The 16,326-nt window shown below is 36.3% G+C and overlaps 1 protein-coding gene across 1 annotated transcript in view; it reads right to left on the reverse strand.

Moving 5' to 3' along the window:
* The window catches only part of SNX19 (sorting nexin 19), a 212,328-nt gene that overhangs the window by 103,830 nt on the left and 92,172 nt on the right, over positions 1-16,326 (reverse strand). Inside the window, exons 4-5 of the mRNA XM_053691505.1 lie at positions 8,809-8,909; positions 6,268-6,387 (exon numbers count right to left, since the gene is read on the reverse strand). Of these exons, the coding sequence (XP_053547480.1) occupies positions 6,268-6,387; positions 8,809-8,909 (221 nt within the window). The remainder of the gene's footprint in view (positions 1-6,267; positions 6,388-8,808; positions 8,910-16,326) is intronic.

The raw sequence follows: 16,326 nt of genomic DNA on the forward strand, positions 1-16,326 counted from the left end.
TGGGGGAAGCGCCCGAGGTGGTGAATGGGGATGGTAACAAATTACAAGTCATCAACCTAACACAAAAAATGATTACAGAAACACAAACCCTTGTTTTATCCAGAGGATTATCTTTCTCTCCATCCCCCCCCTTGGACAAATTTGATTTAATTAAAGATCTACATCTTTATTGTAGAAAATTAGTGTTAAAGAAGATGTACAGTACCCATGATGACAACGTGACTTCTGATCTCCAAACACTAGACATCCTGATTGAATTATTAAATGAAAATGAAGGAACTGAAACAAGTGTAAATGATAAGTTTCTTGACAAACAAATCAGACTGAAATCTAAATATATGCCACCAACCTCAAAGGTACCACAAATTGAGGTTTTTTTGAGAATGGTCATGAATGATTTCTTAGAATTACCAGACACAAAAGTAAGAAATATCACTAAAAAAGAAGAGGAGGCATTAAAAGAAATTAGTTCATGGGATGATGTAATCATCAAACCGTCGGACAAAGGAGGCAACATTGTTATTTGGGGGAAAGACAAGTACATTATTGAAGCCAATAGACAACTAAAAGATCGTAAATGTTATAGGCACCTTTTTTCCAATCCAACATCACAGTTCTTGAATGACTATCTTAAATTGATCAATGAGGCAAAGGCAGACAATCTAATTAGTGTTAAGGAATATTCGTTCCTACAAGTCAAAAACCCTAGGATTGCTACTATCTACTTTTTGCCTAAAATCCATAAAAATAAGGAATCACCACCAGGCAGACCTATTGTCTCTAGCATAAACAGCCTATGCGAACAAGGGAGCAAATTCTTGGATCTATATCTAAGAGAGATAGTATGGGCACTACCGTCCTATACAAGGGACACTATGGATGTATTGAGCAAATTAAATGATTTAATACTTGATCAAGATTCTTTCTTAGTCACCTGTGATGTTGAATCGCTCTATACTTCTATTAAACATGAATTCGGGTTGAAAGCGGTTGAATTCTTTCTAAGTATGCAATCCAACGACAGATCTGAGAGAAATAAGTTTGTGATTAAACTATTACAATTTGTACTAACGCACAACTACTTTGTGTTTAACGATAATTTCTACTTACAAATCCAGGGCACCGCCATGGGGTCATCCTGCGCCCCCACCTATGCCAACATCTATTTAGGGTGGTGGGAGAGTGAATATGTTTTCACTGACAGCATGTCAGAATACACTGATCATGTAAATATGTGGTGTCGATACATAGATGATCTCTTCATAATATGGACGGGTAGTGAAGAGATGTTTAAAGAATTTATTACCAAACTTAATCAGAATGACATCAACCTGAAACTGACATACCACATAAATAGAAACAAAGTAGAATTTCTGGACATCAATATTTACAGAGATGAGAATAATTACATAAAAACTGATCTCTTTAGGAAGGAAACAGCAACTAACTCAATTCTCCAATACGATAGTTGTCATACTAGAGGAACTAAAAATGCTATCCCTACGGGAGAATTCCTCAGAATAAGGAGAAATTGTACGGACTTTAAAGTCTTTAATGAGAGAGCAAGAGAATTGAAACTACGACTGAAGGATAGAGGATACAGTCGCAAAATAATACGCAAAGCTTATCAGAGAGCGAAAAGAACACCAAGGGAAACACTCTTGATTCCTAAAAAGAAGATACAAACTGCTGAAAAGGAAGTCAGATTTGTAACAACCTATAATAACAATCATGACAAAATCACTAATATTTTGAATAGACATAGTGGAATTCTCAAATCTGATAAAGATTTATCACCATATGTAGGTGAGAGAATAAAGACAAGCTGGAGAAGAGCACCTACGATAGGTAGCTTGTTGGTCAAAAGCCACTTTACAAAAAGGATAACGAATAAATACATATGCGGAACATATGCATGTGGCACATGCAGTTTTTGTCAATACATCTCTAATGAAAGAGAATATAAGACACGAACAGGAAGCATAAAACGGATGCTGGGATTTGCAAATTGCAAAACCAAAAATGTTGTGTACTGCCTGCTATGCAAATGTGGCAAAAGATATATTGGAATTACTACTAGGGAGCTACGTATACGACTAGGTGAGCATATCAGTAGTATCAAAAACTGCCTTAAAGACCAAGAGAAAGGCAAGAATCTAACCCCAGTAGCAAAACACTACCTAAGAAACCATAGTACAAGACCTGAACTGAAGATATCAGTATTACAGGTAATTAAACCTGGGATTAGAGCAGGAAATGTAGAAAATATGCTGCTACAAGCAGAGTGCCGCTGGATATTCTGGTTAAATACTTTAGCCCCAGTGGGCATTAATGAACAAGATGGCTATAATTCCTTCCTATAAAGTGTATAATATGATATCCATAAGAGTACTATGCTTTAGAACTAAGGCTGATGATACGTTTTTGCACGATATATATCCCTCTCTGGTTTAATAATAAAAAGTGAACACAACACTAAAGATTCTTTGGATATATAATTTGAGTAAAAACATGACATATCTAATAATTAAATATGGTAGCAGACATATGTGAGAACTTCCTTATCTCAAGCTCCATAATAAGGTCGAACATTATGTAACACCTTTGAATTGAAGTGATTTTGGCTGAATTATTGGCCCTATATATACCTTTAATACTACTATTATATATGATTCACAAGCTTTTATTAAAGTATGACATATATCCTGAGTCTATTCGGTACAGGTTTGTAAATGATTATACTGTTGATTTAGTTTTAACTTTGCATTTTGCAGTTATACCATTATAAGTTTATGGATATGAGAAGCGTTGCGAATTTTAAAAAAAGCTATCCTGGGCCTATTTACTACATCTAAAATTTGAAAGCTAATTCAATATATAATTCTTTATTTTTGATACTGTTGTAAAAGACTATAGTTAATAAGATTTGGAGTAATATCAGAAACAAATTGCACAAATGTGTATAAATAGTTTCTCCAATAAACGTAACTACTCCATATGTGGTATCATAACTCAACAAGTAAATTACTGTTTCATGCCATTATTCTAGATCTGTCATTATCATAGTAATAGAGGCAACGTAATACCCGGTGTGTTATTCTGAATTATGAGCCAGTTTCTTCTCTGCCCAACATAGGGTAATAGAACAGTATTGGCGTGATTGGAACTAAGTTACAATGCCCGATTGCTATGGTAACATGGTGACTAATTCATATAAACGAATGAGAATAATCTATATCTCTAAAATACTATTCGCTATAGCTGGTGTCTATTTGCGTGATGAGTCGCGCCCATCTACATCAGCATCATAAGTCATGTGACAGACTTCTACCCTATCAGGTAGATGACAAGTGATAGGCCAGCCGTTAGAGGGTGTGTATGATTACTCACCCGTGATTGGCTCTGAGCGGTATTTAACCGCTCGAGTGGAGGAAGGACGGGTTAGCCTTTGAGAAAGCCACGGAGGTGGCGAAATGCGCATCAGGCGCTCCATTTGAATGCTGACAGTTGTTTAGTGTGTGTGTGTGTGCTTATTTGGGAAACACTTTGACGCTGTGTTATATACTTAGTACGAAGCATCTCCTCTATTTCATTAGCTCCTTAGTCGGCCAATGTGTTTGACTATATTTCTTACACAATGATTTATGATTTATAGTATGGGAATCTGACACGGTGTAGTACCGCTCCAGTATTGCACTAGCTAGATAATTTGTGCGAGGTCATTCCTCTTTTTAGATTAGTTTTGCGTGCAATCCGTGAGCATATTGTGGTACACCCCTGCCAGATATACCCTCCACGCACACACTTCTCGTGGGAATAATTGTTTATAGCAACATATATATGCTAACAGTATAGCTTATACACTCACACCTTTTCATTGTTATTGAGTCTTATCTTGATTCATAATTCAGGTATACTTTCTCATAGCCTAATCCTAGTGTGTAACTATATACAGAGTGTGTGATGTTTACTCAAGCTCACATTGACTGAGCTCTGTACTTAGCATCGTAATTTGTGGAAGTGTATCTTCCCTTTTTTGGTATTGAATTGGCATTGTTGCTTATGCCTAGCACTTAATAGTGCTTGTGATTGTTAACTACCCACTTGACATACTTTGTATGGCCATTGTTTGGCACTGCAGCATTCATCTTTTTAATTGTTTTTAATACACATTACACGGAGTGAATGTTTATCACCTATATATATTTTTTACTCAATAATAATAAAAGTTATGTTTTATTTTAAAATAACCCAGTCCTACATCTACTCAAATTAAGAATTAATTCCTATAAGTTTATCTTGAGTGCTCAGGTTTATCCATTTCTTCTTCTTATATTTCTATATTGTGCTATATACATGTTGCTGTGTTAGCTTATATTGAGGATATTAAGCCAGTCTACCCAATATTCATAGAGGAGTCTCATATGGAGATGTATGCCTCCGATGTATTGCCTTCAATGTGTAAACGACTAACATACTAAAAAATATCATTTATCTGGGATCTCCCCATTGTCATGAGCTATTGACATGCATGCTATTCATACCCTCCGTCAAAACACCTTATTTACCTAAAATAAAAAAAATTTTTGGTGAATTTGTACAACTCAAATACTTCTTATTGAGTGATGAGGTTATATATTTACACCATATTTAATTTCCATACTAAAGCTATGGGGGTCATATATAGCATATTCCACTTCCATCTTGTGGTTAGCAATGCCCCCATACACTCACTATCAAAACACTCCAAACAAGTTAACACAAATACAAATAAAAATAAAAACAATTGATATAGCGGTCTTTCCATTGACTTCAACGATATCCCACTCGGGATAGATTTAGCTCTAAAAGTCCATGATTCTCATGTATGCAGAATAAAGAGCGCCTGGTCATTTACTTCTGAATTTATATATGATGACCCGCTCTGTGTTTATTTCTGTGCATTTTTCGGTATCTTCTGTTACACCCTAGTCCTCTAGGTTAACGTGGCCTTTAGGATCGAATGCTTAATATGCATTATGTTACCCTGGTTGTTCAACCATCAAATTATTCTCCATGCTATAATGTTCAATATTGGTCCTCTTCTGTTGTTATTTCTTCTTCCTAACATACTTGAGGATCTAGTGTCCAGCTTTGAATATGTGTAATGTTATTTGAGCTATGTGTGTAAAAAACTGGTAACTCCAAGGAACCACTATCCGACTTCCACACAGGTATTAGAAATACCAAAGACTCCTATCCCTGGTGCTGTATGCCAACGTGGTTAGGAGCACCCCTAGAACGAGGCACGCCGACCATGTGGCCCACAGAGTCATGATAGTCTAGGTGCCGTACCCTGCGATTGTATCACACTGTATAGCCACATTACATCAAAGCCTTGAAGTCAGGGGTGGTGTTGAGCCCACCTGGGTAAATGGTACCCAGTCGGTACATCCATTGTGCCTCCCGTTGCAGAAGTATTTTACCTCTGTCTCCCCCTCTATCTAGTGGGGGTACATGATCAATAAGTGTGTATCTTATTGATGCCACCGAATGTCTGTGTTCTGCACAGTGTCTCTCCCCTTTTTTTCAATACATACACTTTCTTTAAATACACATATTGTAGTCGAGCAGCATGCTTGCTTTGACACACTTTGTGATATACCTTGAAAGATAATTACTGTTAGTCTGTTCCTGTATTTCTAACAGGGTTACATTCTAGCATTGTTTAGGTTGTCATGGCAACAAGCGGCTGTCACACTTACTATCACTATTTAGTGTAATAGCACAATCTTTTGCACGTTAAGAGTTTGTTATGTTTCTAAGATAATATGCCATAATGGTTTTACAATAATGGCATTAACACATATTAAGCCGATTTTTTACGGCTACAGAATTTTGACAACCGGAAGTAGTTTGGCGCACTACTTCCGCCACTTAGCACATTTGGAACGCACTATGCGGTCCAACACCGATAATTTTGGCGCCAGTGAAGATAGTGGTTTGAAATGATTTGGAGTGAGTATGTCACTATTTAAGAGTTTGTTTGATTTCACTTTATTCATGCTGATGAAGGAGGCAAGACCTCCGAAAACGTTACAGAAATAAAAGTAACCTGTTTATGAAAGTCCTGAGAGTGCATTTTCTTTTGGCTGCATATATATATATATATATATATATATATATATATATATATATACACACACACATAATACATTTATATATTTAAGTCTTTATAGTACAAAACCATATTCACTACACATATCATACACACATCAGATAATATACCTTATCAATTCTGGAAACAAGAAATGGTTTCTTAACAAATGCAATACGAGCATCAGTGTTCAGAGCTAGGAATTCCTGCACCTCCTCACTGCAGGCGATCTCAGGCACAGCGCATAGTTGCTGGAACATGAACATATTGATGTTAATTTATATTAAACTTCAGAAGTCACTAACAACATGATACTGTTCCAATAGACCTTAGGAAGCTTTGTGTAATCAGCTGAAATCCAAGAACAGTACTGATTTCAATACATGGGCTGTAACACTTGTATGTTTCAAACCTGTGCATGTGTGTAGTATATACAGGACATTTCTATCTATACAGCCAAAAATGCTTGGGACTTATATTTTAATGAAAAATAGCCTACTTAAAGGGGTACCAAACCCACATTTTTTTTTCATGATTCGGATAGAGCATGCAATTTTAAGCAGCTTTCTAATTTACTTCTATTATCAATTTTCTTCGTTCTCTTGCTATCGTTATTTGAAAAAGCAAGAATAAAAACTTTGGAGCCGGCCCATTTTAGGCTGAGAACCTGGGTTGCGCTTGCTGATTGGATGGCTAAATGCAGGCACTAATCAGCAAGTCCTATCCAGGCTACTGAACCAAAAATAAGCTGGCTCCAAAGCTTTCATTTCTGCCTTTTCAAATAAAGATAGCAAGAGAACAAAGAAAAAATGATAATAGTAGTAAATTAGAAAGTTGCTTAAAATTGCATGCTCTATCTGAATCATGAAAGAAAGAAAAAAATTGGGTTTACTATCCCTTTAAGGGGACATTAAACTCAAACTGCAATTCTTCATTAAGAAGTTGAATTATATATCATTTCATAACTTAATTTACCTGCTTAACATGTTATTTAGTTCCAAACATGTTTTTTCCCCCTTTTCCTCTGAAACTGGATAGCATTTTGCAGACTTCAGAACCCTGCAACATACTACACAGTGATTGATCAGTGCAGGAGCTCAATTATATCTGTCCGTAATTGGTCAAAGCAAAGCACATAAAATCAACATTCTCAAGTGGCTTTACAAGGGGTATCTCCCTTCACAGCAAAACAATGCAAATTTTGCCAACAAAGTGAAAGCTTTAAAAAGGTTTTAAAACATTCAGGGATAGATCTATCAGTTGTTTTATGTAAATGTTTTCTGACAGTCGACCAATATTGTCATTGTGTTTTTTCCAGTGATCATAATCCTGTTAATACCCCTCAAGAATAAAATTATCTACCGAAAACAACAATGAATCATTATTTGTTTCGCTGTTCTTGTGATAATGTATTGAAAATTGTACTCAATAAAACGCAAACAAAATGAAGTAATTACATTACGGGTTGAGGGGTGTGTATAGCAACTGTAGTGTAGTGATGCTTACAGGAGACAACTGCAATTAAACTGTTGTGATCCCAAACCAGAGATGTATGTATGATGTATGTCCATTTAAGGGTTTTGAATAGGGGGAATGTTTGTTAAGCTATTAATTTCACTCTTTTTTATTAGTGTTAAAGTACTAGCGTAACTTTAATTGATTAAGCAGGTAGCTTTTCTATCTGTTTGGTGAGGATGCTTATCAAATAAGGAGGGGTCATTTCTTTAGTATGTGTCGCACATGCTCAAAAGAATGTTATATCTGATTACTTTTGGGGGCACCTAGCAATACTCTGAAATAACCCTGAAAATTTGTTATTTCTAATTGAAAATATGGATAGGACCATTTTCACAAACAAATAAAGAAAATAAAAACAGCTGATTATGATCACATCAACATAAAAAATGGCTGATATACAGGTACTTAAAGGGCCATAATACCCAAATGTTTAAACACTTGAAAGTGATGCAGTATAGCTGTAAAAAGATGTCTAGAAAATATCACCTGAACATCTCTATGTAAAAAGAAAGATATTTTACCTCAAAAGTTCCTCAGTAGCCACATCCCATTGTAAAGGATTTCTAAGAAGCATTTTAGTGTGTCTGTCCTGGGACAGCTGAAAGGATGAGCCTTGTGAACTCTCATATTATTTCACCAATCAGGTATAGGAAGCTTACTATGAAATCTCATGAGAGTTAAGTCAAATCTCATGAGATCACAGTAAGAGTTCATGACCTCAGCACTGCTGATGCTGATTGGCTGCTGTTCATTTCTTCATTTTTTACCTTCAGATGGGCAGCAGCTGAGTATAACTTTTTACACAGAACTTACTCTGCTGAGCTGAGGAAATTGTGAGGTAAAATATCTTCCTTTTTTACATAGAGATGCTCAGGTGATAATTTCCTGTCAGCTTTTTACAGTTATACTGCATCAGTTTCAAGGGATTTAGCATATGAGTATTATGTCCCTTTAAACAATAGATTATAATCAGCTTCTTAGTTTGTCCACAAATGTTTTATAATACAGTAATTAGCTACTGATATATAAAGTTCTAATGAAAATATAGAAATCCTTTCTTGCTCCTGAGAAAGAATGGTCCGAAACGCACCAATCCCCCTATTAACAAGTGCATTTAGTAAAGGTGAATCTATATGGTCACTACCTTTTCTTACCCTTAAAAATGACTCCAGGAGGCTCTTTCGTGCCTCAACCTTATCACTGTCCATATTTCCAAAAGGAAGATCAGGAAACAACTTCTTTGGACCTTTAATATCTGCAGTTAATCACAGAAAAAAAATTAAACCAATAAATAAAATGGTCTTCGTCAAAATATTCCAGCAAAAATAAAATCACTGTATTTTCCTCTGCAAATCAACAAACGCGTACTGACGACCATTTCTTGTTCCTGTGCATATGAGGTAACCAAGGAGTTTATTTGTTGCTTGACAGATGTTCCTGTAAGAATCTGGTAACCAAAGGATTTATTGCTGCCTAAATATTTCTGGCATACAAGGTGGTTAAATCACCTGCAAATGTGTTATGCAGCAGTTATTTAATGCCTTGATTGCCCTGCATCTCTATGATAATCTTGGAGTTGATTTACTGCTTCACATATGACTCTGGAAATCAGGGGTTAAATAGCTGAAATGTACAAATATATACTGAGTATGTGTATCCCTGGGGAACCCCAAAATTTTCTTTCATGATTCGAATATAACATTACATTTTAATCAGCTTTCCAATTTACATCTATTATCAACTTTTTTCACTCTTTTGTTATCCTTTGTTGAAGGAAAATTGGCAGCTAGCTAACCACATCTAGTCAACGAATCACAAGAGACAAGACAATTATGTGAAGGCACCAATTAGCAGCTAGCTCCAACTAGTGTAGTGTAGTGATACCAAGAGAACAAAGCACATTTGAAAAAAGAAGTGAATTTGTAAGTGTCTTAAAATGAGCTGATCTATCTGAATCATGCAGGTTTTATTGTGACTTTCCTATCCTTTAAGCCCTGCATTAATTAACCCTTTGGCTGCTACGCCATTTTCCACCTGGGTGCTAAGCTGGATTTGAGCTTTTCTTTTTTTTTCTTTTTTTTCCCAGATCCTCAAGACTTATAAAGGTTAGGCGATTACTTTTCTAACGGTGGGTCTTGGGGGTCTGTAGCTGCTTAGATGCCTGAGATACAAGCTTCTAAGTAGCATGCCCCCATTTTTAATTTTAAATAAAGTTGCACAGTGACGTCATTGTGTGTGACGTCACCGCATGAATCGTGAAGCCCCGGCAATGCCTCTCACTATTTAGGCCAGATCGACGGGGTGGGAGTAGGTGGGAGCCCCCAGATTGCCCTCAAGGTGGGCGAGTGCTAGCGACAGCTCTGAGCTGTTGTCAGCACCCGACTGAGACAAACTGCGACGGCTCAGAGCCGTCGTTAGCACTCAAGGGTTAATGCACATATGGACATTGGAGGACAAGTAACAGTTGTTACAAATATTATATTTTTTATAGTTTAAAGTCTTTGCCTTGGCTCAGTACATTTGAAATCTGTGTTAGGGCCCTGCTTTTTTATTTGACTACAAACACAAAGAGCCCCATTAGCATAAGATGCTGATGTATAAAAAAGCCTGTGCCACCCCAGGACATAGATATGGCTCAAAACGGATATTTATACATAACATACGCAACCACAGGTAATATTCACAACATGAGCTTCTTTCAGAGCACAGATTCATAAACCACCATAGCTATTATAGGGTTTCAATAACATCCTGTGAATCTATTCAGGGAGACTTTTTTCTTGTATATTATGGATTTTAGTTTGTGGGAAGACACAAACTCTCATTTTCTCTCCATCAATACTGCATTATGTGCTGATGGGCATATAGAAGCTGCAGAAATAAACAGTGAAAGACGAGAAACTGATTAAATATTTAGAGAAACCAATAATCCTAACTAAAACTCACGCTTTGTATTTAAAGGGACATAAAAACATATTGATATACCATTAGTTCAGCCATGCATTGCGTACAAAATAAGGGGTAGATTACAAGCGGAGGACAAAAATACTAGTGTTAACATTGCTTGAGAGATAGTCCAGCGCACGCTAATGTCTGCATGTTGGATAGCGCAAGTGCGCTAAACCCCTCACATAATAGACTTACAGTATAAAGGAGTGAAGTAAAATGTCAAGCTCTAAGCTGAAGCTGCGCTAAGATAAAGATGCACAAGTAGTAGGGTTCTTCTTGCTCTTCTGTCTGGTCACGAGGTTTGGTAAGGACCACACTGTATGTACTTGCTGGCGGGTCCCCATGCAAGGTGCACTGCTTACTCTTGCAGGGCTGACAGGCATGCTAGTTCCACGATGGATGTGGCAATGGAGGTCTGGACCGCACTAAGAAGCCTTTGAACAAGGGCAGCTGACAGTGTAGGGCACTCTGTGCATTTTCCTGAAGTTTGTATTGTCTGTGAGTGCGCTAAGGATAGCGCTAGTTAGTATATTTTGTTAGAAGTGTCCGCTGCAGTTTCCTTTAGCACCAAGTCTGAAGGGGAAGTGTTAAAAGGTCATCACTGACTCCCATTCAGTGCTTGGTTAATTTGTATGGAAGTCCTAGCGTCTCCTTACCTTTGTACATTGTCTAGCCTTTATCTTTACCATGATATTCGGACTGATAACCTGGTAATAGACTTTTGGAACTATTCTCTGGATTATCCTGCTGTTTTGCTATGACACCTGGTTCCTGACTGACCTTATGTTACTGAACTTCTGCCTGATTACAGATTACTCTACCAATTGTTCCCAAACATCTAGCAGTTGCTGTAAATATCTTAAAGGGACAGTCTACACCAGAATTTTTATTATTTAAAAAGATAGATAATCCCTTTATTACCCATTCACCAGTTTTGCATATCCAACACAGTTATATTAATATATGTTTTACCTCTGTAATTACCTTGTATCTAAGCCTCTGCAGCCTGCCCCCTTATCTCAGTGCTTTTGACAGACATGCAGTTTAGCCAATCAGTGCAGGCTCCTAAATAACTCCACGGGAGTGAGCACAATGTTATCTATATGCTACACATGAACTAGTACTGTCTAACTGTGAAAAACCTTCAAAATGCTCTGAGCTAGGAGGTGGTTTTCAGCAGTTTAGAAATCCGTTTGAGCCTACCTAGGTTTTGCTTTTTAAAATACCACCAAGGGAACAAAGCAAATTTGATGATAAAAGTCAATTGGAAAGTTGTTTAAAATTGCATGCCCTATCTGAATCATGAAAGTTTAATGTTGACTAGACTGTCCCTTTAAACCTGATCTAGGCCTGCTCCTGCTCAAGTTCACATAATATCTCCAGTCATCAGCCGAGTCATTACCATTGGACCTATCTCACCACTTCTAATATGAGCACGATAACATCGCTCCCTGCACTATCCATTAAAAGTATAGGGTGCACTAAAGAATGTTAGGAAAATAAAACAGCAGTGCAATATTGTTGTCTGACTTTGCTGTAAATCTCTTGTGCTTGTTCCACTTCCTTCAAGAGTGAGTCAGGAGTGTCTCTCCTATACTTAAAGGAATAGAAAGGTAAAAAAATAAATGTGTATTTCAATTTAAAAAATACGCATTTTTGCAATATACTTTACTTAGCAAAAAGTAAAAGTTATTACTGTTTTGCAGCAACATACGCACATATGCTGTGAGAGTCTGTGCACCACTATTCAAACACCACACGTTCTCAGAGAGTCAGCAGTTACTTGTATGATACAAATTATCACCTAGATTACGAGTTTTGCGTTAACAGGGGTGCGGTGCTAACGAGCAGTTTATGCTCACCGCTCACTTACAGACAACGCTGGTATTACGGGTTTTTAGAAACCCGGCGTTAAATCGCCAAAAAGTGAGTGAAGAGCAAAATTTAGCTCCACATCTCACCTCAATACCAGCGCTGCTTACGGTAGCGGTGAGCTGGTAAAACTTGCTTGTGCAAGATTTCCCCATAGGAATCAATGGGGGAGAGCCGGCTGAAAAAAAACCTAACACCTGCAAAAAAGCAGCGTTCAGCTTCTAACGCAGCCCCATTGATTCCTATGGGGAAATACTTTTTATGTCTACACCTAACACCCTAACATGAACCCCGAGTCTAAACACCCCTAATCTTACACGTATTAACTCCTAATCTGCCGCCCCCGACATCACTGACACCTGCCTTATATTATTAACCACTAATCTGCCGCTCCGGACACCGTCGCCACCTACATTATACTTATGAACCCCTAATCTGCTGCCCCCAACATCGCCGAACCCTACATTATATTTATTAACCCCTAATCTGCCGCCCCAAATGTCGCCGCAACCTAACTACATTTATTAACCCCTAATCTGCCGCCCCCAACGTCGCCACCACTATAATAAAGTTATTAACCCCTAAACCTAAGTCTAACCCTAACCCCCCCTAATTTAAATTTAATTTAAATAAATCTAAATAAAATTAATACAATTCACTAAATAATTCCTATTTAAAACTAAATACTTACCTATAAAATAAACCCTAAGCTAGCTACAATATAACTAATAGTTACATTGTAGCTATCTTAGGGTTTATTTTTATTTTAAAGGCAACTTTGTATTTATTTTAACTAGGTACAATAGTTATTAAATAGTTATTAACTATTTAATAACTTCCTAGTTAAAATAAATACAAATATACCTGTAAAATAAAACCTAACCTAAATTACAATTATACCTAACACTACACTATAATTAAATAAATTAACTAAACTAAATACAATTAATGAAAATTTAAAAAAATTATCTAAAGTACGAAGAAAACCCCCCACTAAATTACAGAAAATAATAAAATAATTACAAGATTTGTAAACTAATTACACCTACTCTAATCCCCCTAACAAAATAACAAAATAAAAACCCCCCCCCCCAAATAAAAAAAAGCCCTACCCTACACTAAATTACAAATAGCCCTTAAAAGGGCCTTTTGCGGGGCATTGCCCCAAAGTAATCAGCTTTTTTACCTGTAAAAAAAAAGTACAAATACCCTCCCAACATTAAAACCCACCGCCCACACAACCAAGAAGAATTCATTTGTTTCTTAAGAATCATTTGTATCCTAATATAATTTGAATGGGGTATTTTTCTATAACGAGTTGTATCGTATAGTTATATATTTAGATTTTTAACACTGTGATTGTGTCTCACTGTCATACAGACAGTGGATTTTCAGACCATTGGCGCACTAATTATATACTAGCACTTTTTTGATCAATTTTTTTTGGGAATCGATTAGGTTGCGACTAGGTTTGAATATTTTAATTACTTCACAATAGTTCACTTTCGATCACCCACTATTATATATCACTAGAGTATTGTGGGTAACATTGAATACATTACAAAATTATATATTTTATATACACTTCTCATATAATTATTTATTTGATTCACTTCATTAGATAATTTTATCACATTATAATTATTGACACTTTTTTTATTTAGTACACTTATTATTCCCTATCAGAATTTATCACTTAGTAGTACAATGCAGAGCAAAGATCAAAGGATCAACAATAGAAAAGCCCTAAGCTGCAATGATAATACTATAGATATGTGTAATGAATCCACCAGTGATCTATCTATGGTTCAATTATTTCACAAATTAGAGGAAGCACTTAAGAACGAACATAGACACTGGTGGGATATAGATACACTTCGTAAATATAAAGAAAAAGGGCATATACCAAGGGGTCTAAGGATATCCAAACAGTGTTCTTTTAAACATGATCCGGAACTTACTACCAAATGGCTTAGTATTTTAACTGAATGTTCTTTTAAACTTATAGATCTTTTAATTGAATTTCGGGAGACCCTTTTGAATAAAGTAGAGACAGAGATAGAGGAAATCCAAAATTGTTTACTTAAGTTTGAGTCTAATACAGATTATGCTAAATTTACCCAAGAGGTACAGGAGAAATCTGATGTATTCCAAAAGAAAATTATATCCACTAAAATTAAAAAGTTAGCGAGGGATGAACAAGACTATTTAGAGGATAAAGTATATGACTCACACTCTAGGAATAAATTAGAAGATTCTGACAATCAGGAGCCTGTCTCGAATGCAATTGGACCAGACACCTGGGTTAAAGTTGATTACAAAAAACCCAAGGACAAAAAGAAAAATGTCCAATTTAGGAATAATAATTTTATTAGAAATAGAAAGAATTCTGCTAGCAATAGTAATTTTATATCCAATCATTCTGTGGGTAACAGTAATTATCTCTCCAACTATGGGAATCAAGTCTCCCACCATGAGAGAGGGGATGATAATTATAATTATAGTTATAAACAAAACTTTAGTTACACGCCCAGAAACGAGTTTAATAGAGATTGGAGACATTGGTCCAATAGGGACCACCAAAATGAATTTGGCCACCATCACTATAGATCTCATCGATTCCCAGACAACACAAGGGATCCAAACACATATACCCCTAGAAATAACCACCATAATGACACTAGAAGCCATATGACAAACAATAGCAATTTTGTACAAAGACAAGAGAGGGAACCCATGAGTAGCCCGCAGGTTTTTCATCAGGCACAGAGATTACCCTACAACTCCCCGCAGGTAAGACACACACCGATACGATTAAAACAGCTAGAGAGGGGCCCAGAAAGAGAGATTGCAACAACTACCCCGAAAAAAAGATCATACGCCAACGTGGCAGCAGAGGGAGAGCTAAGTCATCCCAAAAGGAGAAATTTAAACGAATGAGGGAGAACATCTTTAATCTTTCTGATCATGTTTTAACTAATGAGGAGGTGGGAGTTTTAAATAGAGGGCTCTCTTTCTGTCCTTCTAGAAATCACAATTTGTTCGAATTATTTGTAGATTTAAATAAATTTGTGCGAAAATTGTCGATCCAAAGATATTTCTGTGACAAGAAGCTCAAAGGTACTGGTCATGCACCAATTCTAACGAATGAAATGACAGAAAGGCCCTTGACAGATATTATCTATTTTGAGCCTGAGATATTATGTGATGAATTATTTGAGAATTACTTACATTCTGATTTGACCCCTAAATCCAACTTTAATCCTCCTTGTACAGGAACTAGTCTAGAAATATTTCAAAATCTAGTTTTGGAAGAATTTGGCAAACTTTCTGAAAAAAATATTAAGAATCCAAATTTGAATGCTTATGAATTAACAGCTTTATCTAGACTAGCAGCCAACAAAAATATAGCAATTAGACAAGCGGACAAGGGAGGTGGGATAGTCATCCAGAATATTAAGGATTATATCAAAGAAGCTGATCGTATTCTTTTAGACACAGAATATTACAAATTATTAACATACAATCCCACAGCAAAATTTCTAACTAACTTGATTAAAATGGTTGATGCAGGCTGGTTAGAGGGAATACTTACTAAGAAAGAGAGAGACTATTTAATACCCTATGCACCAAATATGGCATATTACTATCACCTCCCAAAGATACATAAGAGTATGGTGGACCCTCCGGGGAGGCCCATCATATCAGGAATCGATAATTTAACCTGTAATTTATCCGAATATGTGGATTCCTTTTTAAAAAAATCTGTGATTACTTTAAAATCCTACATAAAAGATACACCAGACTTAATATATAAGTTATCACACATAAAGAAAGAGGGAAGAAATTTG

Source organism: Bombina bombina, chromosome 8 (genome assembly GCF_027579735.1).
Source record: "Bombina bombina isolate aBomBom1 chromosome 8, aBomBom1.pri, whole genome shotgun sequence".
Classification (NCBI taxonomy): Eukaryota; Metazoa; Chordata; class Amphibia; order Anura; family Bombinatoridae; genus Bombina; species Bombina bombina.